This window comes from Myxocyprinus asiaticus, chromosome 48 (assembly GCF_019703515.2).
Source record: "Myxocyprinus asiaticus isolate MX2 ecotype Aquarium Trade chromosome 48, UBuf_Myxa_2, whole genome shotgun sequence".
Lineage (NCBI taxonomy): Eukaryota > Metazoa > Chordata > Actinopteri > Cypriniformes > Catostomidae > Myxocyprinus > Myxocyprinus asiaticus.
The window spans coordinates 8,118,070-8,144,448 of NC_059391.1; the positions used below are offsets into that span (position 1 = coordinate 8,118,070).

The 26,379-nt window shown below is 41.8% G+C and overlaps 1 protein-coding gene across 1 annotated transcript in view; it reads left to right on the plus strand.

Annotated features, from left to right (window-relative positions):
- The window catches only part of LOC127437314 (receptor-type tyrosine-protein phosphatase eta-like), a 108,079-nt gene that overhangs the window by 39,589 nt on the left and 42,111 nt on the right, over nt 1-26,379 (plus strand). Inside the window, exons 4-18 of the mRNA XM_051692162.1 lie at nt 74-334; nt 740-997; nt 1,780-2,037; nt 2,862-3,119; nt 3,914-4,171; nt 9,863-10,120; nt 10,918-11,175; nt 12,049-12,306; nt 13,098-13,355; nt 15,357-15,614; nt 16,411-16,668; nt 18,890-19,147; nt 21,148-21,405; nt 22,203-22,460; nt 24,682-24,939. Of these exons, the coding sequence (XP_051548122.1) occupies nt 74-334; nt 740-997; nt 1,780-2,037; nt 2,862-3,119; nt 3,914-4,171; nt 9,863-10,120; nt 10,918-11,175; nt 12,049-12,306; nt 13,098-13,355; nt 15,357-15,614; nt 16,411-16,668; nt 18,890-19,147; nt 21,148-21,405; nt 22,203-22,460; nt 24,682-24,939 (3,873 nt within the window). The remainder of the gene's footprint in view (nt 1-73; nt 335-739; nt 998-1,779; nt 2,038-2,861; nt 3,120-3,913; nt 4,172-9,862; nt 10,121-10,917; nt 11,176-12,048; nt 12,307-13,097; nt 13,356-15,356; nt 15,615-16,410; nt 16,669-18,889; nt 19,148-21,147; nt 21,406-22,202; nt 22,461-24,681; nt 24,940-26,379) is intronic.

Sequence of the window (26,379 nt, forward strand, 5' to 3'; positions counted from 1 at the left end):
GTTGCATTATTTGTTTAAAAGTTTTTAGGATTCACATTTTAATCCCCAAATGTCTATAATTTCTCTCTTACAGAGCCTGATGTCATATTGAATCTCAGTGTTGATAATATTACAACATCATCTGTCACACTAAACTGGACTAAACCAAACGGCCAAAGCTCCCATTACAGAGTAGAATATGAAAATAACAATGTGACTATCAATGAAACTACTGAGAAAACCTTCATCACAATAAATAATCTGATTCCTGGATCACAGTACACGTTCAAAGTTTTTACAGTCACAGCTGATAATGTGACAGAGGGGACATCAGATCAGATTTCACTGTATACCAGTAAGATCTCTGTTTGGAAATTTCATTTTAATGAGCAAATGTTTGTGACTTCAGCCTTGAAAAAAATCAAACATTTACTTAATTTGAGCTGAAAACTGTCCATCTTCTATATTTCTTCTGCTCTTATACTTACAGTATTTGTTCACACTGCACTCAATTCCAATTTGCTTTCCAAATCTGTTTTTGTCATTTTGTTAATGGTGAAATCGGATCTGTTTGTTCAGACGTTAAAGTCAATATCTGGTATTTTTGCATTGGTTGCCATAATGCCATAAAGGAATAGTTCACCCAAAGATAAAAACATCAATCATACTTTTTTTTATTTTTTTTATTTATTTTATTTTTTTTTTTTACTGCTCCCTTTGTAGAATACTTCATAATCTTTTTTCTGTCTTCCCAACACAGGGCCAGATGTGATCAGGAATCTCAATGTCTCTGACATCACAACTTCATCTGTGTTTCTGAAATGGGATGAACCAATTGGAAATAGATCTTCCTTCAAACTTCAATGGACTGGTGATAAAACAGACGAAACAGTAACCAATCACACATCCTATAACATCACTGGACTAACTGCTGGTGTCAGCTATACATTGAACATCAGAGCTGTTGCAGCAGATAATGTGACAGAGGGCCAACCAATCAGGATCTCAGTCTATACTAGTACGTTATCTACTTATATGTTTCCAAATAAACATATTAATGAGGAAAGAACTAATATTATTATTATAGATTGGTGCATTATTTGTTTAAAAGTTTTTAGGACTCACATTTTAATCCCCAAATGCCTATAATTTTCACTCACAAAGCCTGATTTCATAATGAATCTCAGAGTTGATAATATTACAACATCATCTGTCTCACTAAACTGGACTAAACCAAATGATCAAAGCTCCCATTACAGAGTAGAATATGAAATAACCAATGTGACTATCAGTGAAACTGCTGAGAAAACCTTCATCACAATAAATAATCTGATTCCTGGATCACAGTACACATTCAAAGTTTTTAAAGTCACAGCTGATAATGTGACAGAGGGGAGATCAGATCAGATTTCACTGTATACCAGTAAGATCTCTGTTTGGAAATTTCATTTTAATGAGCAAATGTTTGTGACTTCAGCCTTGAAAAAATCAAACATTTACTTACTTTGAGCTGAAAACTGTCCATCTTCTGTATTTCTTCTGCTCTTATACTTACAGTATTTGTTCACACTGCACTCAGTTCCAATTTGCTTTCCAAATCTGTTTTTTTTTTTTTTTTTTTTTGTTAGTGGTGAAATCAAATCTGTTTGTTCAGACAGTAAAGTCAATATCTGGTATTTTTGCATTGGTGCCATAATGACATAAAGGATTAATTCACCCAAAGATAAAAACATCAATCATTTTTTTGTACTTTTCCCTTTGTAAAATACTTCATAATCTTTTTCTGTCTTCCCAACACAGGGCCAGATATGATCAGGAATCTCAATATCTCTGACATCACAACTTCATCTGTGTTTCTGAAATGGGATGAACCAATTGGAAATAGATCTTCCTTCAAACTTCAATGGACTGGTGATAAAACAGACGAAACAGTAACCAATCACACATCCTATAACATCACTGGACTAACTGCTGGTGTCAGCTACACATTGAACATCACAGCTGTTGCAGCAGATAATGTGACAGAAGGCCAACCAATCAGGATCTCAGTCTATACTAGTATGTTTTTTTACTATTATGTTTCCTGATATAGATACATTTTCAAATGAATATTATTTTTGTTGATAAACCCTTTTCCATGTATGAATCTTCACAATGTTTTTTTTTATTATTTTTTTTATTATTATTATTGCTATAAAAATGTACTCATTTTTCATTCACAAAGCCTGATATCATAATGAATCTCAGAGTTGATAATATTACAACATCATCTGTCTCACTAAACTGAACTAAACCAAACGGCCAAAGCTCCCATTACAGAGTAGAATATGAAAATAACAATGTGACTATCAATGAAACTACTGAGAAAACCTTCATCACAATAAATAATCTGATTGCTGGATGACAGTACACGTTCAAAGTTTTTACAGTCACAGCTGATAATGTGACAGAGGGGAGATCAGATCAGATTTCACTGTATACCAGTAAGACCTCTGTTTGGAAATTTCATTTTAACGAGCAAACTTTTGTGACTTCAGCCTTGAAAAAATCAAACATTTACTTACTTTGAGCTGAAAACTGTCCATCTTCTGTATTTCTTCTGCTCTTATACTTACAGTATTTGTTCACACTGCACTCAATTCCAATTTGCTTTTCAAATCTGTTTTTTTTTCTTCTTCTTTTTATTTTGTTAGTGGTGAAATCAAATCTGTTTGTTCAGACAATAAAGTCAATATCTGGTATTTTTGCATTGGTTGCAATAATGCCATAAAGGAATAGTTCACCCAAAGATAAAAACATCAATCATCCATTTTTATTTTTTTTTTTTTTTACTTTTCCCTTTGTAAAATACTTCATAATCTTTTTCTGTCTTCCCAACACAGGGCCAGATGTGATCAGGAATCTCAATGTCTCTGACATCACAACTTCATCTGTGTTTCTGAAATGGGATGAACCAATTGGAAATAGATCTTCCTTCAAACTTCAATGGACTGGTGATAAAACAGATGAAACAGTAACCAATCACACATCCTATAACATCACTGGACTAACTGCTGGTGTCAGCTACACATTCAACATCAGAGCTGTTGCAGCAGATAATGTGACAGAAGGCCAACCAATCAGGATCTCAGTCTATACTAGTATGTTTTTTTACTATTATGTTTCCTGATATAGATACATTTTCAAATGAACATTATTTTTATTGATAAACCCTTTTCCAAGTATGAATCTTCACAATGTTTTTTTTTTTCATTATTATTATTGCTATAAAAATTTACTCATTTTTCATTCACAAAGCCTGATGTCATAATGAATCTCAGAGTTGATAATATTACAACATCATTTGTCTCACTAAACTGAACTAAACCAAATGATCAAAGCTCCCATTACAGAGTAGAATATAAAAATAACAATGTGACTATCAGTGAAACTACTGAGAAAACCTTCATCACAATAAATAATCTGATTCCTGGATGACAGTACACGTTCAAAGTTTTTACAGTCACAGCTGATAATGTGACAGAGGGGACATCAGATCAGATTTCACTGTATACCAGTAAGACCTCTGTTTGGAAATTTCATTTTAATGAGCAAATGTTTGTGACTTCAGCCTTGTAAAAATGAAACATTTACTTACTTTGAGCTGAAAACTGTCCATCTTCTGTATTTCTTCTGCTCTTATACTTACAGTATTTGTTCACACTGCACTCAGTTCCAATTTGCTTTCCAAATCTGTTTTTTTTTTTTTTTTTTTGTTAGTGGTAAAATCAAATCTGTTTGTTCAGACAGTAAAGTCAATATCTGGTATTTTTGAATTGGTTGCCATAATGCCATAAAGGAATAATTCACCCAAAGATAAAAACATCAGTCTTTTTTTTTGTACTTCTCCCTTTGTAAAATACATCATAATCTTTTTTCTGTCTTCCCAACACAGGGCCAGATGTGATCAGGAATCTCAATGTCTCTGACTTCACAACTTCATCTGTGTTTCTGAAATGGGATGAACCAATTGGAAATAGATCTTCCTTCAAACTTCAATGGACTGGTGATAAAACAGACGAAACAGTAACCAATCACACATCCTATATCATCACTGGACTAACTGCTGGTGTCAACTACACATTGAACATCACAGCTGTTGCAGCAGATAATGTGACAGAAGGCCAACCAATCAGGATCTCAATCTATACTAGTACGTTATCTACTTATATGTTTCCTAATAAACATATTAATGAGGAAAGAACTAATATTATTATTATAGACCGGTGCATTATTTGATTAAAAGTTTTTAGGATTCACATTTTAATCCCAAATGTCAACAGTTTTTCACTCACAAAGCCTGATGTCATAATGAATCTCAGAGTTGATAATATTACAACATCATCTGTCACACTAAACTGGACTAAACCAAACGGTCAAAGCTCCCATTACAGAGTAGAATATAAAAATACCAATGTGACTGTCAATGAAATTACTGAGAAAACCTTCATCACAATAAATAATCTGATTGCTGGATCACATTACACATTCAAAGTTTTTACAGTTGCAGTTGATAATGTGACAGAGGGGAGATGAGATCAGATTTCACTGTATAATAGTAAGAGCTCTGTTTGGAAATTTCATTTAATGAGAATACTTTTGCTACTTCAGCCTTGAAAAAATCAAACATTTACTTACTTTGAGCTGAAAACGTCATGGTTACTTGTGTAACCTCCGTTCCCTGATGGAGGGAACAAGACGTTGTGTCGATGTAGTGACACGTAACCTCCCCCAACATAGTTATGAGTGTCGAATGGCCCTTTTTGGGGACAAGTCGACTACCCAAGAGATAGAGACAGGCTTAACCCAGTCATGGCCTCTTTTCCTCTTCTCTTTTTTCCACTCCCTAAAAAAGAACCCGGACCGAACTCCAGGCACGTTTCGCTGACAGAGAATGCTTTCAGGTCACCTACCCTCTTAATGGAAGTGAGCGCAGTCAAGAGGGCAGTCTTCAAGGAGAGTGCCTTAAGCTCAGCTGACTGCAAAGGCTCAAAGGGGGCTCTCTGTAGACCCTGAAGATATACAGAGAGGTCCCATGAGGGAACCAGCCTCCTGGCGCCTCTTAGGAACCTGATGATCAGGTCGTGCTTCCCTAAGGACTTACCGTTGACTGCGTCGTGGTGTGCTGCTATGGCGGCAACGTACACCTTCAAGGTGGAAGGGGACAGCCTCCCTTCCAACCTCTCCTGCAGGAAGGAAAGCACTGAACCGACTGCGCATCTCTGGGCACCACTTAGCGAACAGACACCACTTAAAGGCATACAGGTGCCTCGTAGAGGGGGCCCTAGCCTGAGCGATCGTGTCTACCACCGCAGGTTGTAGACCACTTAGGTCTTCCGCGTCCCGTCCAGGGGCCAGACATGGAGATTCCAGAGGTCTGGTCACGGGTGCCAGAGGGTGCCCTGTCCCTGAGAAAGAAGGTCGCGAGGAGCGTGAGGTCCGAGAACCACATCTGGGTGGGCCAGTAGGGTGTTACCAGGACAACCTGCTCCTCGTCCTCCCTGACCTTGCACAGGGTCTGTGCAAGCAGGCTCACTGGGGGAAATGCATGTTTGTGCAGGCCAGGGGCCCAGCTGTGTGTCAGTGCGTCTATGCCTAGGGGAGCCTCGGTGAGGGCGTACCAGAGCGAGCAGTGGGAGGATTCTTGGGAGGCGAACAGGTCCACCTGTGCCTGTCCGAATCGACTCCAAATCAGCTGAACCACCTGAGGGTGGAGTCTCCACTCTTCCCTGAGGGTAACCTGCCATGACAGTGTGTCCGCTGTAGTGTTGAGGTTGCCCGGGATGTGAGTGGCTTGCAGCGACTTGAAGTGCTGCTGACTCCAGAGGAGGAGACGGCGGGCGAGTTGTGACATACAACGAGAGCGCAGACCACCTTGGCGGTTGACATATGCTACCATTGCTGTGTTGTCTGTCCGAACTAATACGTGCTTGCCCTGGATCAACGGCCGGAACCTCCGCAGGGCGAGCAGAATTGCCAACAACTCGAGGCAGTTGATGTGCCAATGCAGTCGTGGACCCGTCCAGAGGCCGGCGGCTGCGTGCCCATTGCAAACAGCGCCCCAGCCCGTTTTGGAGGCATCTGTCGTGGCCACGATGCGCCTGGAGACTAGTTCTAGAGGAACACCTGCCTGTAGAAAGGAGAGGTCATCCAAGGGCTGAAAAGACGGTGACAGACCAGCGTGATGACCACACGATGTGTCCCATGGCGCCATGCCCATCTTGGGACTCGAGTCTGGAGCCAGTGCTGAAAGGCCTCAAATGCATCAACCCGAGCGGGGTGGCCACTGCCGAGGATGCCATATGCCTCAGGAGCCTCTGAAAAAGTTTCAGTGGAACCGCTGTTTTCTTTTTGAATGCCTTCAAACAGGCCAGCACCGACTGGGCGCGCTCGTTCGTAAGGCACACCGTCAAGGAGACTGAGTCCAACTCCAAACTGAGAAAAGAGATGCTCTGAACTGGGAGGAGCTTGCTCTTTTCCCAGTTGACCTGAAGCCCTAGTCGGCTGAGGTGTGAGAGCACCAGGTCCCTGTGTGTGCACAACATGTCTCGAGAGTGAGCTAGGATTAGCCAGTCATCGAGATAGTTGAGAATGCGAATGCCCACCTCCCGTAACGGGGCAAGGGCAGCCTCTGCGACCTTCGTAAAGACGCGAGGAGACAGGGACATGCCGAAAGGGAGGACTTTGTACTGATACGCCTGACCTTCGAATGCAAACCGCAGGAAGGGTATGTGTCGAGGAAGGATCGAGACGTGGAAGTACGCATCCTTTAGGTCTACCACCGTGAACCAATCTTGATGCCGGACGCTTGCCAGAATGCGTTTTTGCATCAGCATCTTGAACGGGAGTCTGTGTAAGGCCCGGTTCAGTACTCGCAGGTCCAAGATTGGCCGCAACCCACCGCCTTTTTTAGGTACGATGAAGTAGGGGCTGTAAAACCTTTCTTCATCTTGGCTGGAGGGACAGGTTCTATTGCGCCCTTCCATAGGATGGTAGCGATCTCCGCACGCAAGGTGGCAACGTTTTCGCTCTTGACCAAGGTGAAGTGAATACCGCTGAACCTGGGCGGGTGCCTGGCGAACTGAATCGTGTAGCCGAGTCGGATGGTCCGGATCAGCCATCGCGACAGATTGGAAAGCGCGAGCCACACGTCCAAGTTCCGCGCAAGGGGGACCAAGCGGGCAACGTCGTAGGATGTACCGGCAGGTGGGGCCTCGCGGCGGGGCAGAGCTCGAGGTGCCACACCACGTCGTGGCTGTGCTGAGTTTAGGGACATCGAAGCACTTACCTGGCTCCTTGTGACCACCCCCGGAACAGCCTGGGATGGGGGAGGAAGAGGCCTGTCCTCATAACCTGTGGAGACTGCCACATCGGGGGTGGCTGTGTGCCACATCTGGGCGCTCAGGGGCAGAAAGGCCACTGCTAGAGCGCCAAAAAACCTGTGGATGGTAGTCGTGGTGACGATCGTACACACCGGGTATGTGACCCAGGGAGGAAGGAAGCCGCTCTTTTGCTGAACTGTTGGGTACCGCAGCCACTTGGGCATGTGGCAAAATCAAACAAAAAGGCAACAAAAGATTTTCCGCCTGGCCCTCCACCGGGGGATGGAGTGGTCTTTTTTCCAGCTCCAAGTGAGTGGGTTCCTTCGTCCCTGAGTCGCCCGTCTCAGGGGCGCTTTGAAGACCTCCGTGGGTTCTTAGGTGCCGGCTGTGAGACGGGTGGCATCTGCTTCCTGCGGTGGGCGACGAGCAGATAGTGTGCGGGATCTTGAGCCGTGCCGGGGCAAGATGTGCCGGATTGCCTCCGTCTGCTGCTTCACTGCCGAGAACTGCTGGGCAAAGTCCTCGACGGTGTCACCGAATAGGCCCGCCTGGGAAATGGGGGCAGCAAGGAACCGTGTCTTGTCGGCCTCGCCCATCTGGACCAGGTTGAGCCAAAGGTGGCGCTCCTGGACCACTAGTGTGGCCATCGTCCGCCCAAGAGACCGCGCCGTGACCTTCTTCACTCGGAGAGCGAGGTCGGTCCCGAGCGCAGTTCCTGCATCAAATCTGGGGCGGAACTACACTCGTACAGTTCTTTTAACGCCTTGGCTTGGTGGACCTGCAGGAGAGTCATGGCGTGCAAGGCAGAGGTGGCTTGTCCAGCAGCGCTGTAGGCTTTAGCCATCAGGGACGACGTGAGCCTACAGGGCTTGGACGGGAGCTTAGGGCGTCCTCTCCAGGTGGCGGTCCTCTGCAGGCATAGGTGCAGCACGAGCACCATATCAACTGGAGGAATCACCGTATAGCCCCTGGCCGCCATAGAGGGTAGTGAGAGCGGGGGAACTGTGGAATCGGGGCCGGGCAGTAAAAGGTGCCTCCCACGACTTCGTCAGCTCCTCGTGCACTTCCGGGAAGAATGGCAATGGAGCCGGGCGTGGCTGCTTTGAGTGGCGCCGCGAGCCCAGGAACCAATCATCAAGCCGCAAGGATTCAGGGGAGAGCGTAGGGTTCCACACTAACCCGACGCTCACGGCCGCCTGAGAAAGCATGTCCGTCATTTCAGCATTGGCCTGTGACTGGGCAATCGTCCCCGAAGGGGTAAGCCCAGCTGAGGCTTCTGTGTCCGACTGGACAAGCTCGCTCTTCGATGCTGCGCTTGAGAGCTCATCATCTTCACGGGCTCCGAACAAGAAGCCAGACTCACCGTGAGACGAGCCGGCGAACTCATCCGGAAGCCCGACTGGGGCAGACGAGCGTGCTGCGGAATGGGAGGTCCGCGGGGGGATACCCGACAGAGACGATCACATTGGGGTCCCCAAATCGCCCCCAGTACTAGACGCGCTGGCCTCATACCTGTAGGTAGAAGAACCGAGGCGGGGAGCTGCTGGGGTGGCTTGCTTTCTTATGAAAGCAAGCCACGACCGCAACGTTGCCATGGTCATGTTCTCACAGTGAGAACATGAACCATCCACAAACGCTGCCTCCGTGTGGGTCACGCCCAGACACAAAAGACAGCGATCATGACCATCCGAAGTTGAGAGATAACGACTGCAATCAAGAATAACACACAATTGGAAAGGCATCTTTAAAAAGACGCGTCTTTAAAAAGACGTTCCATGTGTGCAGCTCTTTTAGAGAAATATATAATCTTTTAGTGGAGGAAAAGCTCTTTCAGAAAATATACTCTCTTGTTTTTCTGCCGAAGCGCCCAGGGGCGTTCTCTGCAGTGCACCAGTGCAGAGGAGGGAGAAGCCGCTGAAATGCGCCGTCACATCCAGCAGAGGTGAATGAACAGTAGTATTCAGCTCAATGAGCATGACCGTTCGGCTCCGAAGAGAAAATCTGAATGAATGGTTGCATACCAGCTCCATTCATACCCGTATATCCGGGGGAGTGGCATGCAAATACCACTCGCCAATTTTCATTGGCATTTTATCAAAGCTCAGAGGTGGCTCCCAAGAGTGACCCCTAGTGTCACTACATCAACACAACGTCGAGTGAGTGACAGATAGGGAACTGTCAAGCTTCTGTATTTCTTCTGCTCTTATACTTACAGTATTTGTTCACACTGCACTCAGTTCCAATTTGCTTTCCAAATCTGTTTTTTTTTTTCTTTTCATTTTGATAGTGGTGAAATCAGATCTGTTTGTTCAGATAGTAAAGTCATTATCTGGTATTTTTGCATTGGCTGCCATAATGCCATAAAGGAATAGTTCACCCAAAGATAAAAATATCAATCATATATATATATATATATATATATATATATATATATATATATATATATATATTTTTTTTTTTTTTTTTTTAACTTCTCCCTTTGTAAAATACTTCATAATCTTTTTTCTGCCTTCCCAACAAAGGGCCAGATGTGATCAGGAATCTCACTGTCTCTGAAATCACAACTTCGTCTGTGTTTCTGAAATGGGATGAACCAATTGGAAATAGATCTTCCTTCAAACTTCAATGGACTGGTGATAAAACAGACGAAACAGTAACCAATCGCACATCCTATAACATCACTGGACTAACTGCTGGTGTCAGCTACACATTGAACATCAGAGCTGTTGCAGCAGATAATGTGACAGAAGGCCAACCAATCAGGATCTCAGTCTATACTAGTATGTTTTTTTACTATTATGTTTCCTGATATAGATACATTTTCAAATGAACATTATTTTTATTGATATACCCTTTTCCATGTATGAATCTTCACAATGTTTTTTTATTTTTTATTATTATTATTGCTATTAAAATGTCCCCATTTTTCATTCACAAAGCCTGATGTCATAATGAATCTCAGAGTTGATAATATTACAACATCATCTGTCTCACTACACTGGACTAAACCAAACTGTTAAAGCTCCCATTACAGAGTAGAATATGAAAATAACAATGTGACTGTCAGTGAAAATTCTGAGAAAACCTTCATCACAATAAATAATCTGATTCCTGGTTCACAATACACGTTCAAAGTTTTTACAGTTGCAGCTGATAATGTGACAGAGGGGAGATCAGATCAGATTTTACTGTATACCAGTAAGACCTCTGTTTGGAAATTTCATTTTAATGAGCAAACTTTTGTGACTGCAGCCTTCAAAAAATCAAACATTTACTTTGAGCTGAAAACTGTCCATCTTCTGTATTTCTTCTGCTCTTATACTCACAGTATTTGTTCACACTGCACTCAATTCCAATTTGCTTTTCAAATCTGTTTTTGTCATTTTGTTAGTGGTGAAATCAGATCTGTTTGTTCAGACAGTAAAGTCAATATCTGGTATTTTTGCATTGGTTGCCATAATGACATAAAGGAATAGTTCACCCAAAGATAAAATCATCAAACATACTTTTTTTTTTTTTTTTTTTACTTTTCCCTTTATAAAATACTTCATAATCTTTTTCTGTCTTCCCAACACAGGGCCAGATGTGATCAGGAATCTCAATGTCTCTGACATCACAACTTCGTCTGTGTTTCTGAAATGGGATGAACCAATTGGAAATAGATTTTCCTTCAAACTTCAATGGACTGGTGATAAAATAGACGAAACAGTAACCAATCACACATCCTATATCATCACTGGACTAACTGCTGGTGTCAACTACACATTGAACATCAAAGCTGTTGCAGCAGATAATGTGACAGAGGGCCAACCAATCAGGATCTCATTCTATATTAGTATGTTATCTATTATATGTTTCCTAATAAATATATTAATGAGGAAAGAACTAATATTATTATTATAGATTGGTGCATTATTTGTTTAAAAGTTTTTAGGATTCACATTTTAATCCCAAATGTCTATAATTTTTCACTCACAAAGCCTGATGTCATAATGAATCTCAGAGTTGATAATATTACAACATCATCTGTCACACTAAACTGGACTAAACCAAATGATCAAAGCTCCCATTACAGTGTAGAATATAAAAATACCAATGTGACTGTCAATGAAATTACTGAGAAAACCTTCATCACAATAAATAATCTGATTCCTGGATCACAGTACACATTCAAAGTTTTTACAGTTGCAGCTGATAATGTGACAGAGGAAAAATCAGATCAGATTTCACTGTATTCCAGTAAGACCTCTGTTTGGAAATTTCATTTTAATGAGCAAATGTTTGTGACTTCAGCCTTGAAAAAATCAAACATTTACTTACTTTGAGTTGAAAACTGTCGATCTTCTGTATTTCTTCTGCTCTTATACTTACAGTATTTGTTCACACTGCACTCAGTTCCAATTTGCTTCCCAAATCTTTTTTTTTTTTTTTTTTTTTTTTGTTAGTGGTGAAATCAAATCTGTTTGTTCAGACAGTAAAGTCAATATCTGGTATTTTTGCATTGGTGCCATAATGCCATAAAGGAATAGTTCACCCAAAGATAAAAACATCAATCATATACATATATATATATATATATATATATATATATATATATATATATATATATATATATATTATTATTATTATTTTTTTTTTTTTTTTTTTTTTTTTTCACTTCTCCCTTTGTAAAATACATCATAATCTTTTTTCTGTCTTCCCAACACAGGGCCAGATGTGATCAGGAATCTCACTGTCTCTGAAATCACAACTTCATCTGTGTTTCTGAAATGGGATGAACCAATTGGAAATAGATCTTCCTTCAAACTTCAATGGACTGGTGATAAAACAGACGAAACAGTAACCAATCACACATCCTATAACATCACTGGACTAACTGCTGGTGTCAGCTACACATTGAACATCAGAGCTGTTGCAGCAGATAATGTGACAGAAGGCCAACCAATCAGGATCTCAGTCTATACTAGTATGTTTTTTTACTATGATGTTTCCTGATATAGATACATTTTCAAATGAACATTATTTTTATTGATATACACTTTTCCATGTATGAATCTTCACAATGTTTTTTTTTTATTATTATTATTGCTATTAAAATGTCCCCATTTTTCATTCACAAAGCCTGATGTCACAATGAGTCTCAGAGTTGATAATATTACAACATCATCTGTCTCACTAAACTGAACTAAACCAAACGGCCAAAGCTCCCATTACAGAGTAGAATATGAAAATAACAATGTGACTATCAATGAAACTGCTGAGAAAACCTTCATCACAAATAAATAATCTGATTCCTGGATCACAGTACACGTTCAATGTTTTTAAAGTCACAGCTGATAATGTGATAGAGGGGAGATCAGATCAGATTTCACTGTATACCAGTAAGATCTCTGTTTGGAAATTTCATTTTAATGAGCAAATGTTTGTGACTTCAGCCTTGAAAAAAATCAAACATTTACTTACTTTGAGCTGAAAACTGTCCATCTTATATATTTCTTCTGCTCTTATACTTACAGTATTTGTTCACACTGCACTCAATTCCAATTTGCTTTTCAAATCTGTTTTTGTCATTTTGTTTGTGGTGAAATCGGATCTGTTTGTTCAGACAATAAAGTCAATATCTGGTATTTTTGCATTGGTTGCCATAATGCCATAAAGGAATAGTTCACCCAAAGATAAAAACATCAATCATCCATTTTTTTTTACTGCTCCCTTTGTAATGTATTTCATAATCTTTTTTCTGTCTTCCCAACACAGGGCCAGATATGATCAGGAATCTCAATGTCTCTGACATCACAAGTTCGTCTGTGTTTCTGAAATGGGATGAACCAATTGGAAATAGATCTTCCTTCAAACTTCAATGGGCTGGTGATAAAACAGATGAAACAGTAACCAATCACACATCCTATAACATCACTGGACTAACTGCTGGTGTCAGCTACACATTCAACATCAGAGCTGTTGCAGCAGATAATGTGACAGAGGGCCAACCAATCAGGATCTCAGTCTATACTAGTACGTTATCTATATATTTCCAAATAAAGATATTAATTAGGAATTAATTAATATTTGTATTATAGATTGGTGCATTATTTGTTTAAAAGTTTTTAGGATTCACATTTTAATCCCCAAATGTCTATAATTTTTCACTCACAAAGCCTGATTTCATAATGAATCTCAGAGTTGATAATATTACAACATCATCTGTCTCACTAAACTGGACTAAACCAAATGGTCAATGCTGCCATTACAGAGTAGAATATAAAAATAACAATGTGACTATCTTTGAAACTACTGAGAAAATGTCCTGTTCCCCTTCTGTCACTCACTCGACGTTGTGTCGATGTAGTGTCACTAGCGGTCGATCTTGAGAGCCTTAGACACCTTCAGATCTTTGAGAAAAGGCCAATGAGGATTGGCGAGTAGAATTTGCATTCCACTCCCCCCCGACATACGGGTATAAAAGGGAGGCTGGAATGCGGATTCATTCCGATTTTTTCTTCGGAGCCGAGCGGTTGTATTTCAGCGAGCTGAATACTACTACTGATCCATTCACCTCTTCAGAAGCGTGTGCTGTTGGATATATGGCGCATTCAAGCGGCTTTCTCTCCACTCTGCACTCCACTGCAGACTAAGCCCCTGGGCGCTTCGACAGCGCTTTAAAAGAGTTTATTTCCTTTAAAGAGTATATTTCCTCTATTAGAGCAGGCACAGTGACATTGAACGTCTTTTTAAAGATGCGTCCTTCGCCCTGCACGCCATGACCCTCTTACAGGTCCATCAGGCCAAGGCTTTGAAAGAGCTACACTAGGGTAGTTCTGATCCCAGTGTGCTACAAGAGCTGTGCTCGGCGATCGATCAAATCAAATCAAATCAAATCACTTTATTGTCACACAGCCATATACACAAGTGCAATGGTGTGTGAAATTCTTGGGTGCAGTTCCGATCAACATAGCAGTCGTGACAGTGATGAGACATATACCAATTTACAATAACATCAAATTAACACAACACAATTTAAACATCTGTTATACACATAATTACACTCAACAGTATACAAATAATAACATACACTGTACAGTATACAATACGCTTTTTTTGTTTTGTTTTTTTTTACTATATGGATACACATTATTCAATAAAAATTAAAAATAAAAGTATATATATATATATATATATATATATATATATATATATATATATATATAATATATCGATCTTGCCCTCTGTGCGACTAAGGTCACAGCGCGCGCACTCGGGCAGATGATGTCCACGCTTGTGGTCCAGGAGCACCACCTGTGGCTGAACCTGGTCAAGATGAGGGACACGGACAAAGTGCGGTTCCTTAACGCACCCATCTCCCAGGTCGGCCTCTTCGGCGACACCATCGAGGACCTCGCCCAGCAGTTCTCGGCGGTGAAGCAACAGTCAGAGGCCATTCAGCACATCTTGCCCCAACGCGGCTCAAAGCTCCCATTACAGAGTAGAATATAAAAATAGCAATGGGACTATCAGTGAAACTACTGAGAAAACCTTCATCACAATAAATATTCTGATTCCTGGATCACAGTACATATTCATATTTTTACAGTTGCAGCTGATAATGTGACAGAGGGGACATCAGATCAGATTTCACTGTGTACCAGTAAGACCTCTGTTCGGAAATTTCATTTTAATGAGCAAACATTTGTGACTGCAGCCTTGAAAAAAATCAAACATTTACTTACTTTGAGCTGAAAACTGTCCATCTTCTGCTCTTATACTTACAGTATTTGTTCACACTGCACTCAATTACAATTTGCTTTTCAAATCTGTTTTTGTCATTTTGTTAGTGGTGAAATCAGATCTGTTTGTTCAGACAGTAAAGTCAATATCTGGTATTTTTGAATTGGTTGCCATAATGCCATAAATGAATAGTTCACCCAAAGATAAAATCATCAAACATACTTTTTTTTTTTTTTTTTACTTTTCCCTTTGTAAAATACTTCATAATCTTTTTCTGTCTTCCCAACACAGGGCCAGATGTGATCAGGAATCTCAATATCTCTGACATCACAACTTCATCTGTGTTTCTGAAATGGGATGAACCAATTGGAAATAGATCTTCCTTCAAACTTCAATGGGCTGGTGATATAACAAATGAAGCAGTAACCAATCACACATCCTATAACATCACTGGACTAACTGCTGGTGTCAGCTACACATTCAACATCGGAGCTGTTGCAGCAGATAATGTGACAGAGGGCCAACCAATCAGGATCTCAATCTATACTAGTATGTTTTTTTACTATTATGTTTCCTGATATAGATACATTTTCAAATGAACATTATTTTTATTGATATACCCTTTTCCTTGTATGAATCTTCACAATGTTTTTTTTTATTTATTTTTTTATTATTATTGCTATAAAAATTTCCCCATTTTTCATTTACAAAGCCTGATATCATAATGAATCTCAGAGCTGATAATATTACAATATCATTTGTCTCACTAAACTGGACTAAACCAAACAGTCAAAGCTCCCATTACAAAGTAGAATATGAAAATAACAAGGTGACTATCAATGAAACTACTGAGAAAACCTTCATCACAATAAATAATCTGATTGCTGGATGACAGTACACATTCAAAGTTTTTACAGTTGCAGCTGATAATGTGACAGAGGGGAGATCAGATCAGATTTTACTGTATTCCAGTAAGACCTCTGTTTGGGTATTTTATTTTAACGAGCAAACTTTTGTGACTTCAGCCTTCAAAAAATCAAACATTTACTTACTTTGAGCTGAAAACTGTCAAGCTTCTGTATTTCTTCTGCTGTTATACTTACAGTATTTGTTCACACTGCACTCAATTCCAATTTGCTTTTCAAATCTGTTTTTGTCATTTTGTTAGTGGTGAAATCAAATCTGTTTGTTCAGACAGTAAAGTCAATATCTGGTATTTTTGCATTGGTGCCATAATGCCATAAAGGAATAGTTCTCCCAAAGATAAAAACATCAATCATCCATTTTTTTTTACTGCTCCCTTTGTAATGTACTTCATAATCTTTTTTCTGTCTTCCCAACACAGGGCCAGATATGATCAGGAATCTCAATGTCTCTGACATCACAAGTTCGTCTGTGTTTCTGAAATGGGATGAACCAGTTGGAAATAGATCTTCCTTCAAACTTCAATGGACTGGTGATAAAACAGATGAAACAGTAACCAATCACACATCCCATAACATCACTGGACTAACTGCTGGTGTCAGCTACACATTCAACATCAGAGCTGTTGCAGCAGATAATGTGACAGAGGGCCAACCAATCAGGATCTCAGTCTATACTAGTACGTTATCTATATATTTCCAAATAAAGATATTAATTAGGAATTAATTAATATTTGTATTATAGATTGGTGCATTATTTGTTTAAAAGTTTTTAGGATTCACATTTTAATCCCCAAATGTCTATAATTTTCACTCACAAAGCCTGATTTCATAATGAATCTCAGAGTTGATAATATTACAACATCATCTGTCTCACTAAACTGGACTAAACCAAATGGTCAATGCTGCCATTACAGAGTAGAATATAAAAATAACAATGTGACTATCATTGAAACTACTGAGAAAATGTCCTGTTCCCCTTCTGTCACTCACTCGACGTTGTGTCGATGTAGTGTCACTAGCGGTCGATCTTGAGAGCCTTAGACACCTTCAGATCTTTGAGAAAAGGCCAATGAGGATTGGCGAGTAGAATTTGCATTCCACTCCCCCCCCGACATACGGGTATAAAAGGGAGGCTGGAATGCGGATTCATTCCGATTTTTTCTTCGGAGCCGAGCGGTTGTATTTCAGCGAGCTGAATACTACTACTGATCCATTCACCTCTTCAGAAGCGTGTGCTGTTGGATATACGGCGCATTCAAGCGGCTTTCTCTCCACTCTGCACTCCACTGCAGACTAAGCCCCTGGGCGCTTCGACAGCACTTTAAAAGAGTTTATTTCCTCTAAAGAGTATATTTCTTCTATTAGAGCAGGCACAGTGACGTTGAACGTCTTTTTAAAGATGCGTCTTTTTAAAGATGCCCTTCCATCTCTGTGCAGTTCCTGGATGCGGTTATTATCTCTCCGCCTCTGAAGGTCACGATCACTGCTTCATGTGCCTGGGCCAAAATCACATTGAGGAAGTGTTTGTGGATGGTTCATGTTCTCATTGCGAGAACATGACCATGGCAACGTTGCGGTTGCAGCTTTCCTTCTTTCGAGGGAAAGCCACTTCAGCTGTCCCCCCGCTGGTCCTTCTACCTGCGGGTACGAGGCTGCCCTAGTTGACGCTGAAGGCGATTCGGGGGCTTCATTGGGTACGGTTCCTCCGGGTAAACCCCCACGGACCGCCCACTCCCTGGTACGCTCGTTTTCGCCCATCCAGTTCTGAGATGAGACAGGCAGCTCGCCTCATTGCCAGTCTAATGTCTCTTTCGGAGCTCGTGAGCCGGATGAGATGTCGATCGCTGCATCGAAGAGTACCTTGGTGATGTCGGATGCCGAGGACTCAACCAGGCTTCCGCCTTTGGGTGTGGCAGCCCAGTCTGAAGCCGACGTGGAGCTGACCGCCATGCTTGCCTGGGCCGCCGCAAGTGTTGGGCTTGAGTGTAACCCTCCACCCGCCCCTGAGCACTTGATGACTGGTTTCTGGGTTCGCCGTGCCGCTTGCGGCCACGCCCTCCTCCAGTCCCCTTCTTCCCGGAAGTGCACGACGAGCTGACGCAATCGTGGAGGGCACCTTTCGCTGCCCGAACCCGATCCTTCAGTTCGTCCGCTCTCACTACCCTCCACGGTGGGCGGCCGAGGGTTATGCCACGATACCCCAGGTTGATAAGACGATCACGGCACACCTGTGCCCGCTGAGCGCCACCACCTGGCGGAGTCGCCCGGCATTCCATTCCCGAGCCTGTAGGACAACTTCGTCACTGGTGACTAAAGCCTACAACGCTGTCAGTCAGGCCGCCTCCACCCTGCACGCCATGACCCTCTTACAGGTCCATCAGGCCGAGGCTTTGAAAGAGCTACACTAGGGTAGTTCTGATCCCAGTGTGCTACAAGAGCTATGCTCGGTGACCGATTTCGCCCTCCGTGCGACTAAGGTCACATCACGCACACTCGGGCAGACGATGTCCACGCTTGTGGTCCAGGAGCGCCATCTGTGGCTGAACCTGGTCAAGATGAGGGACGTGGACAAAGCAGGGTTCCTTAACGCACCCATCTCCCAGGTCGGCCTCTTCGGCGACACCATCGAGGACCTCACCCAGCAGTTCTCGGCGGTGAAGCAACAGACGGAGGCCATTCAGCACATCTTGCCCCAACGCGGCTCAAAGCTCCCATTACAGAGTAGAATATAAAAATAGCAATGTGACTATCAGTGAAACTACTGAGAAAACCTTCATCACAATAAATAATCTGATTCCTGGATTACGGTACACGATCAAAATTGCCCGACCCGATTTTTTTTTTTTTCTTCTCCCTTTGTAAAATACTTCATAATCTTTTTCTGTCTTCCCAACACAGGGCCAGATGTGATCAGGAATCTCAATGTCACTGACATCACAACTTCATCTGTGTTTCTGAAATGGGATGAACCAGTTGGAAATAGATGTTCCTTCAAACTTCAATGGACTGGTGATAAAACAGATGAAACAGTAACCAATCACACATCCTATAACATCACTGGACTAACTGCTGGTGTCAGCTACACATTCAACATCAGAGCTGTTGCAGCAGATAATGTGACAGAAGGCCAACCAATCAGGATCTCAGTCTATACTAGTACGTTATCTATGTTTCCAAATAAAGATATTAATTAGGAATTAATTAATATTTGTATTATAGATTGGTGCATTATTTGTTTAAAAGTTTTTAGGATTCACATTTTAATCCCCAAATGTCTATAATTTTCACTCACAAAGCCTGATTTCATAATGAATCTCAGAGTTGATAATATTACAACATCATCTGTCTCACTAAACTGGACTAAACCAAATGGTCAATGCTGCCATTACAGAGTAGAATATAAAAATAACAATGTGACTATCATTGAAACTACTGAGAAAATGTCCTGTTCCCCTTCTGTCACTCACTCGATGTTGTGTCGATGTAGTGTCACTAGCGGACGATCTTGAGAGCCCTAGACACCTTCAGATCTTTGAGAAAAGGCCAATGAGGATTGGCGAGTAGAATTTGCATGCCACTCCTCCCCGACATACGGGTATAAAAGGGAGGCTGGAATGCGGATTCATTCCGATTTTTTCTTCGGAGCCGAGTGGTTGTATTTCAGCGAGCTGAATACTACTACTGATCCATTCACCTCTTCAGAAGCGTGTGCTGTTGGATATATGGCGCATTCAAGCGGCTTTCTCTCCACTCTGCACTCCACTGCAGACTAAGCCCCTGGGCGCTTCGACAGTGCTTTAAAAGAGTTTATTTCCTTTAAAGAGTATATTTCCTCTATTAGAGCAGGCACAGTGACATTGAACGTCTTTTTAAAGATGCGTCCTTCGCCCTGCACGCCATGACCCTCTTACAGGTCCATCAGGCCAAGGCTTTGAAAGAGCTACACTAGGGTAGTTCTGATCCCAGTGTGCTACAAGAGCTGTGCTCGGCGATCGATCAAATCAAATCAAATCAAATCACTTTATTGTCACACAGCCATATACACAAGTGCAATGGTGTGTGAAATTCTTGGGTGCAGTTCCGATCAACATAGCAGTCGTGACAGTGATGAGACATATACCAATTTACAATAACATCAAATTAACACAACACAATTTAAACATCTGTTATACACATAATTACACTCAACAGTATACAAATAATAACATACACTGTACAGTATACAATACGCTTTTTTTTGTTTTGTTTTTTTTTACTATATGGATACACATTATTCAATAAAAATTAAAAATAAAAGTATATATATATATATATATATATATATATATATATATATATATATATATAATATATCGATCTTGCCCTCTGTGCGACTAAGGTCACAGCGCGCGCACTCGGGCAGATGATGTCCACGCTTGTGGTCCAGGAGCACCACCTGTGGCTGAACCTGGTCAAGATGAGGGACACGGACAAAGTGCGGTTCCTTAACGCACCCATCTCCCAGGTCGGCCTCTTCGGCGACACCATCGAGGACCTCGCCCAGCAGTTCTCGGCGGTGAAGCAACAGTCAGAGGCCATTCAGCACATCTTGCCCCAACGCGGCTCAAAGCTCCCATTACAGAGTAGAATATAAAAATAGCAATGGGACTATCAGTGAAACTACTGAGAAAACCTTCATCACAATAAATATTCTGATTCCTGGATCACAGTACATATTCATATTTTTACAGTTGCAGCTGATAATGTGACAGAGGGGACATCAGATCAGATTTCACTGTGTACCAGTAAGACCTCTGTTCGGAAATTTCATTTTAATGAGCAAACATTTGTGACTGCAGCCTTGAAAAAAATCAAACATTTACTTACTTTGAGCTGAAAACTGTCCATCTTCTGCTCTTATACTTACAGTATTTGTTCACACTGCACTCAATTACAATTTGCTTTTCAAATCTGTTTTTGTCATTTTGTTAGTGGTGAAATCGGATCTGTTTGTTCAGACAGTAAAGTCAATATCTGGTATTTTTGAATTGGTTGCCATAATGCCATAAAGGAATAGTTCACCCAAAGATAAAATCATCAAACATACTTTTTTTTTTTTTTTTTTACTTTTCCCTTTGTAAAATACTTCATAATCTTTTTCTGTCTTCCCAACACAGGGCCAGATGTGATCAGGAATCTCAATATCTCTGACATCACAACTTCATCTGTGTTTCTGAAATGGGATGAACCAATTGGAAATAGATCTTCCTTCAAACTTCAATGGGCTGGTGATATAACAAATGAAGCAGTAACCAATCACACATCCTATAACATCACTGGACTAACTGCTGGTGTCAGCTACACATTCAACATCGGAGCTGTTGCAGCAGATAATGTGACAGAGGGCCAACCAATCAGGATCTCAATCTATACTAGTATGTTTTTTTACTATTATGTTTCCTGATATAGATACATTTTCAAATGAACATTATTTTTATTGATATACCCTTTTCCTTGTATGAATCTTCACAATGTTTTTTTTTTATTTATTTTTTTATTATTATTGCTATAAAAATTTCCCCATTTTTCATTTACAAAGCCTGATATCATAATGAATCTCAGAGCTGATAATATTACAATATCATTTGTCTCACTAAACTGGACTAAACCAAACAGTCAAAGCTCCCATTACAAAGTAGAATATGAAAATAACAAGGTGACTATCAATGAAACTACTGAGAAAACCTTCATCACAATAAATAATCTGATTGCTGGATGACAGTACACATTCAAAGTTTTTACAGTTGCAGCTGATAATGTGACAGAGGGGAGATCAGATCAGATTTTACTGTATTCCAGTAAGACCTCTGTTTGGGTATTTTATTTTAACGAGCAAACTTTTGTGACTTCAGCCTTCAAAAAATCAAACATTTACTTACTTTGAGCTGAAAACTGTCAAGCTTCTGTATTTCTTCTGCTGTTATACTTACAGTATTTGTTCACACTGCACTCAATTCCAATTTGCTTTTCAAATCTGTTTTTGTCATTTTGTTAGTGGTGAAATCAAATCTGTTTGTTCAGACAGTAAAGTCAATATCTGGTATTTTTGCATTGGTGCCATAATGCCATAAAGGAATAGTTCTCCCAAAGATAAAAACATCAATCATCCATTTTTTTTTACTGCTCCCTTTGTAATGTACTTCATAATCTTTTTTCTGTCTTCCCAACACAGGGCCAGATATGATCAGGAATCTCAATGTCTCTGACATCACAAGTTCGTCTGTGTTTCTGAAATGGGATGAACCAGTTGGAAATAGATCTTCCTTCAAACTTCAATGGACTGGTGATAAAACAGATGAAACAGTAACCAATCACACATCCCATAACATCACTGGACTAACTGCTGGTGTCAGCTACACATTCAACATCAGAGCTGTTGCAGCAGATAATGTGACAGAGGGCCAACCAATCAGGATCTCAGTCTATACTAGTACGTTATCTATATATTTCCAAATAAAGATATTAATTAGGAATTAATTAATATTTGTATTATAGATTGGTGCATTATTTGTTTAAAAGTTTTTAGGATTCACATTTTAATCCCCAAATGTCTATAATTTTCACTCACAAAGCCTGATTTCATAATGAATCTCAGAGTTGATAATATTACAACATCATCTGTCTCACTAAACTGGACTAAACCAAATGGTCAATGCTGCCATTACAGAGTAGAATATAAAAATAACAATGTGACTATCATTGAAACTACTGAGAAAATGTCCTGTTCCCCTTCTGTCACTCACTCGACGTTGTGTCGATGTAGTGTCACTAGCGGTCGATCTTGAGAGCCTTAGACACCTTCAGATCTTTGAGAAAAGGCCAATGAGGATTGGCGAGTAGAATTTGCATTCCACTCCCCCCCCGACATACGGGTATAAAAGGGAGGCTGGAATGCGGATTCATTCCGATTTTTTCTTCGGAGCCGAGCGGTTGTATTTCAGCGAGCTGAATACTACTACTGATCCATTCACCTCTTCAGAAGCGTGTGCTGTTGGATATACAGCGCATTCAAGCGGCTTTCTCTCCACTCTGCACTCCACTGCAGACTAAGCCCCTGGGCGCTTCGACAGCACTTTAAAAGAGTTTATTTCCTCTAAAGAGTATATTTCTTCTATTAGAGCAGGCACAGTGACGTTGAACGTCTTTTTAAAGATGCGTCTTTTTAAAGATGCCCTTCCATCTCTGTGCAGTTCCTGGATGCGGTTATTATCTCTCCGCCTCTGAAGGTCACGATCACTGCTTCATGTGCCTGGGCCAAAATCACATTGAGGAAGTGTTTGTGGATGGTTCATGTTCTCATTGCGAGAACATGACCATGGCAACGTTGCGGTTGCAGCTTTCCTTCTTTCGAGGGAAAGCCACTTCAGCTGTCCCCCCGCTGGTCCTTCTACCTGCGGGTACGAGGCTGCCCTAGTTGACGCTGAAGGCGATTCGGGGGCTTCATTGGGTACGGTTCCTCCGGGTAAACCCCCACGGACCGCCCACTCCCTGGTACGCTCGTTTTCGCCCATCCAGTTCTGAGATGAGACAGGCAGCTCGCCTCATTGCCAGTCTAATGTCTCTTTCGGAGCTCGTGAGCCGGATGAGATGTCGATCGCTGCATCGAAGAGTACCTTGGTGATGTCGGATGCCGAGGACTCAACCAGGCTTCCGCCTTTGGGTGTGGCAGCCCAGTCTGAAGCCGACGTGGAGCTGACCGCCATGCTTGCCTGGGCCGCCGCAAGTGTTGGGCTTGAGTGTAACCCTCCACCCGCCCCTGAGCACTTGATGACTGGTTTCTGGGTTCGCCGTGCCGCTTGCGGCCACGCCCTCCTCCAGTCCCCTTCTTCCCGGAAGTGCACGACGAGCTGACGCAATCGTGGAGGGCACCTTTCGCTGCCCGAACCCGATCCTTCAGTTCGTCCGCTCTCACTACCCTCCACGGTGGGCGGCCGAGGGTTATGCCACGATACCCCAGGTTGATAAGACGATCACGGCACACCTGTGCCCGCTGAGCGCCACCACCTGGCGGAGTCGCCCGGCATTCCATTCCCGAGCCTGTAGGACAACTTCGTCACTGGTGACTAAAGCCTACAACGCTGTCAGTCAGGCCGCCTCCACCCTGCACGCCATGACCCTCTTACAGGTCCATCAGGCCGAGGCTTTGAAAGAGCTACACTAGGGTAGTTCTGATCCCAGTGTGCTACAAGAGCTATGCTCGGTGACCGATTTCGCCCTCCGTGCGACTAAGGTCACATCACGCACACTCGGGCAGACGATGTCCACGCTTGTGGTCCAGGAGCGCCATCTGTGGCTGAACCTGGTCAAGATGAGGGACGTGGACAAAGCAGGGTTCCTTAACGCACCCATCTCCCAGGTCGGCCTCTTCGGCGACACCATCGAGGACCTCACCCAGCAGTTCTCGGCGGTGAAGCAACAGACGGAGGCCATTCAGCACATCTTGCCCCAACGCGGCTCAAAGCTCCCATTACAGAGTAGAATATAAAAATAGCAATGTGACTATCAGTGAAACTACTGAGAAAACCTTCATCACAATAAATAATCTGATTCCTGGATTACGGTACACGATCAAAATTGCCCGACCCGATTTTTTTTTTTTTCTTCTCCCTTTGTAAAATACTTCATAATCTTTTTCTGTCTTCCCAACACAGGGCCAGATGTGATCAGGAATCTCAATGTCACTGACATCACAACTTCATCTGTGTTTCTGAAATGGGATGAACCAGTTGGAAATAGATGTTCCTTCAAACTTCAATGGACTGGTGATAAAACAGATGAAACAGTAACCAATCACACATCCTATAACATCACTGGACTAACTGCTGGTGTCAGCTACACATTCAACATCAGAGCTGTTGCAGCAGATAATGTGACAGAAGGCCAACCAATCAGGATCTCAGTCTATACTAGTACGTTATCTATGTTTCCAAATAAAGATATTAATTAGGAATTAATTAATATTTGTATTATAGATTGGTGCATTATTTGTTTAAAAGTTTTTAGGATTCACATTTTAATCCCCAAATGTCTATAATTTTCACTCACAAAGCCTGATTTCATAATGAATCTCAGAGTTGATAATATTACAACATCATCTGTCTCACTAAACTGGACTAAACCAAATGGTCAATGCTGCCATTACAGAGTAGAATATAAAAATAACAATGTGACTATCATTGAAACTACTGAGAAAATGTCCTGTTCCCCTTCTGTCACTCACTCGATGTTGTGTCGATGTAGTGTCACTAGCGGACGATCTTGAGAGCCCTAGACACCTTCAGATCTTTGAGAAAAGGCCAATGAGGATTGGCGAGTAGAATTTGCATGCCACTCCTCCCCGACATACGGGTATAAAAGGGAGGCTGGAATGCGGATTCATTCCGATTTTTCTTCGGAGCCGAGTGGTTGTATTTCAGCGAGCTGAATACTACTACTGATCCATTCACCTCTTCAGAAGCGTGTGCTGTTGGATATATGGCGCATTCAAGCGGCTTTCTCTCCACTCTGCACTCCACTGCAGACTAAGCCCCTGGGCGCTTCGACAGTGCTTTAAAAGAGTTTATTTCCTTTAAAGAGTATATTTCCTCTATTAGAGCAGGCACAGTGACATTGAACGTCTTTTTAAAGATGCGTCCTTCGCCCTGCACGCCATGACCCTCTTACAGGTCCATCAGGCCAAGGCTTTGAAAGAGCTACACTAGGGTAGTTCTGATCCCAGTGTGCTACAAGAGCTGTGCTCGGCGATCGATCAAATCAAATCAAATCAAATCACTTTATTGTCACACAGCCATATACACAAGTGCAATGGTGTGTGAAATTCTTGGGTGCAGTTCCGATCAACATAGCAGTCGTGACAGTGATGAGACATATACCAATTTACAATAACATCAAATTAACACAACACAATTTAAACATCTGTTATACACATAATTACACTCAACAGTATACAAATAATAACATACACTGTACAGTATACAATACGCTTTTTTTGTTTTGTTTTTTTTTTACTATATGGATACACATTATTCAATAAAAATTAAAAATAAAAGTATATATATATATATATATATATATATATATATATATATATATATATATATATATATATAATATATCGATCTCGCCCTCTGTGCGACTAAGGTCACAGCGCGCGCACTCGGGCAGATGATGTCCACGCTTGTGGTCCAGGAGCACCACCTGTGGCTGAACCTGGTCAAGATGAGGGACACGGACAAAGTGCGGTTCCTTAACGCACCCATCTCCCAGGTCGGCCTCTTCGGCGACACCATCGAGGACCTCGCCCAGCAGTTCTCGGCGGTGAAGCAACAGTCAGAGGCCATTCAGCACAT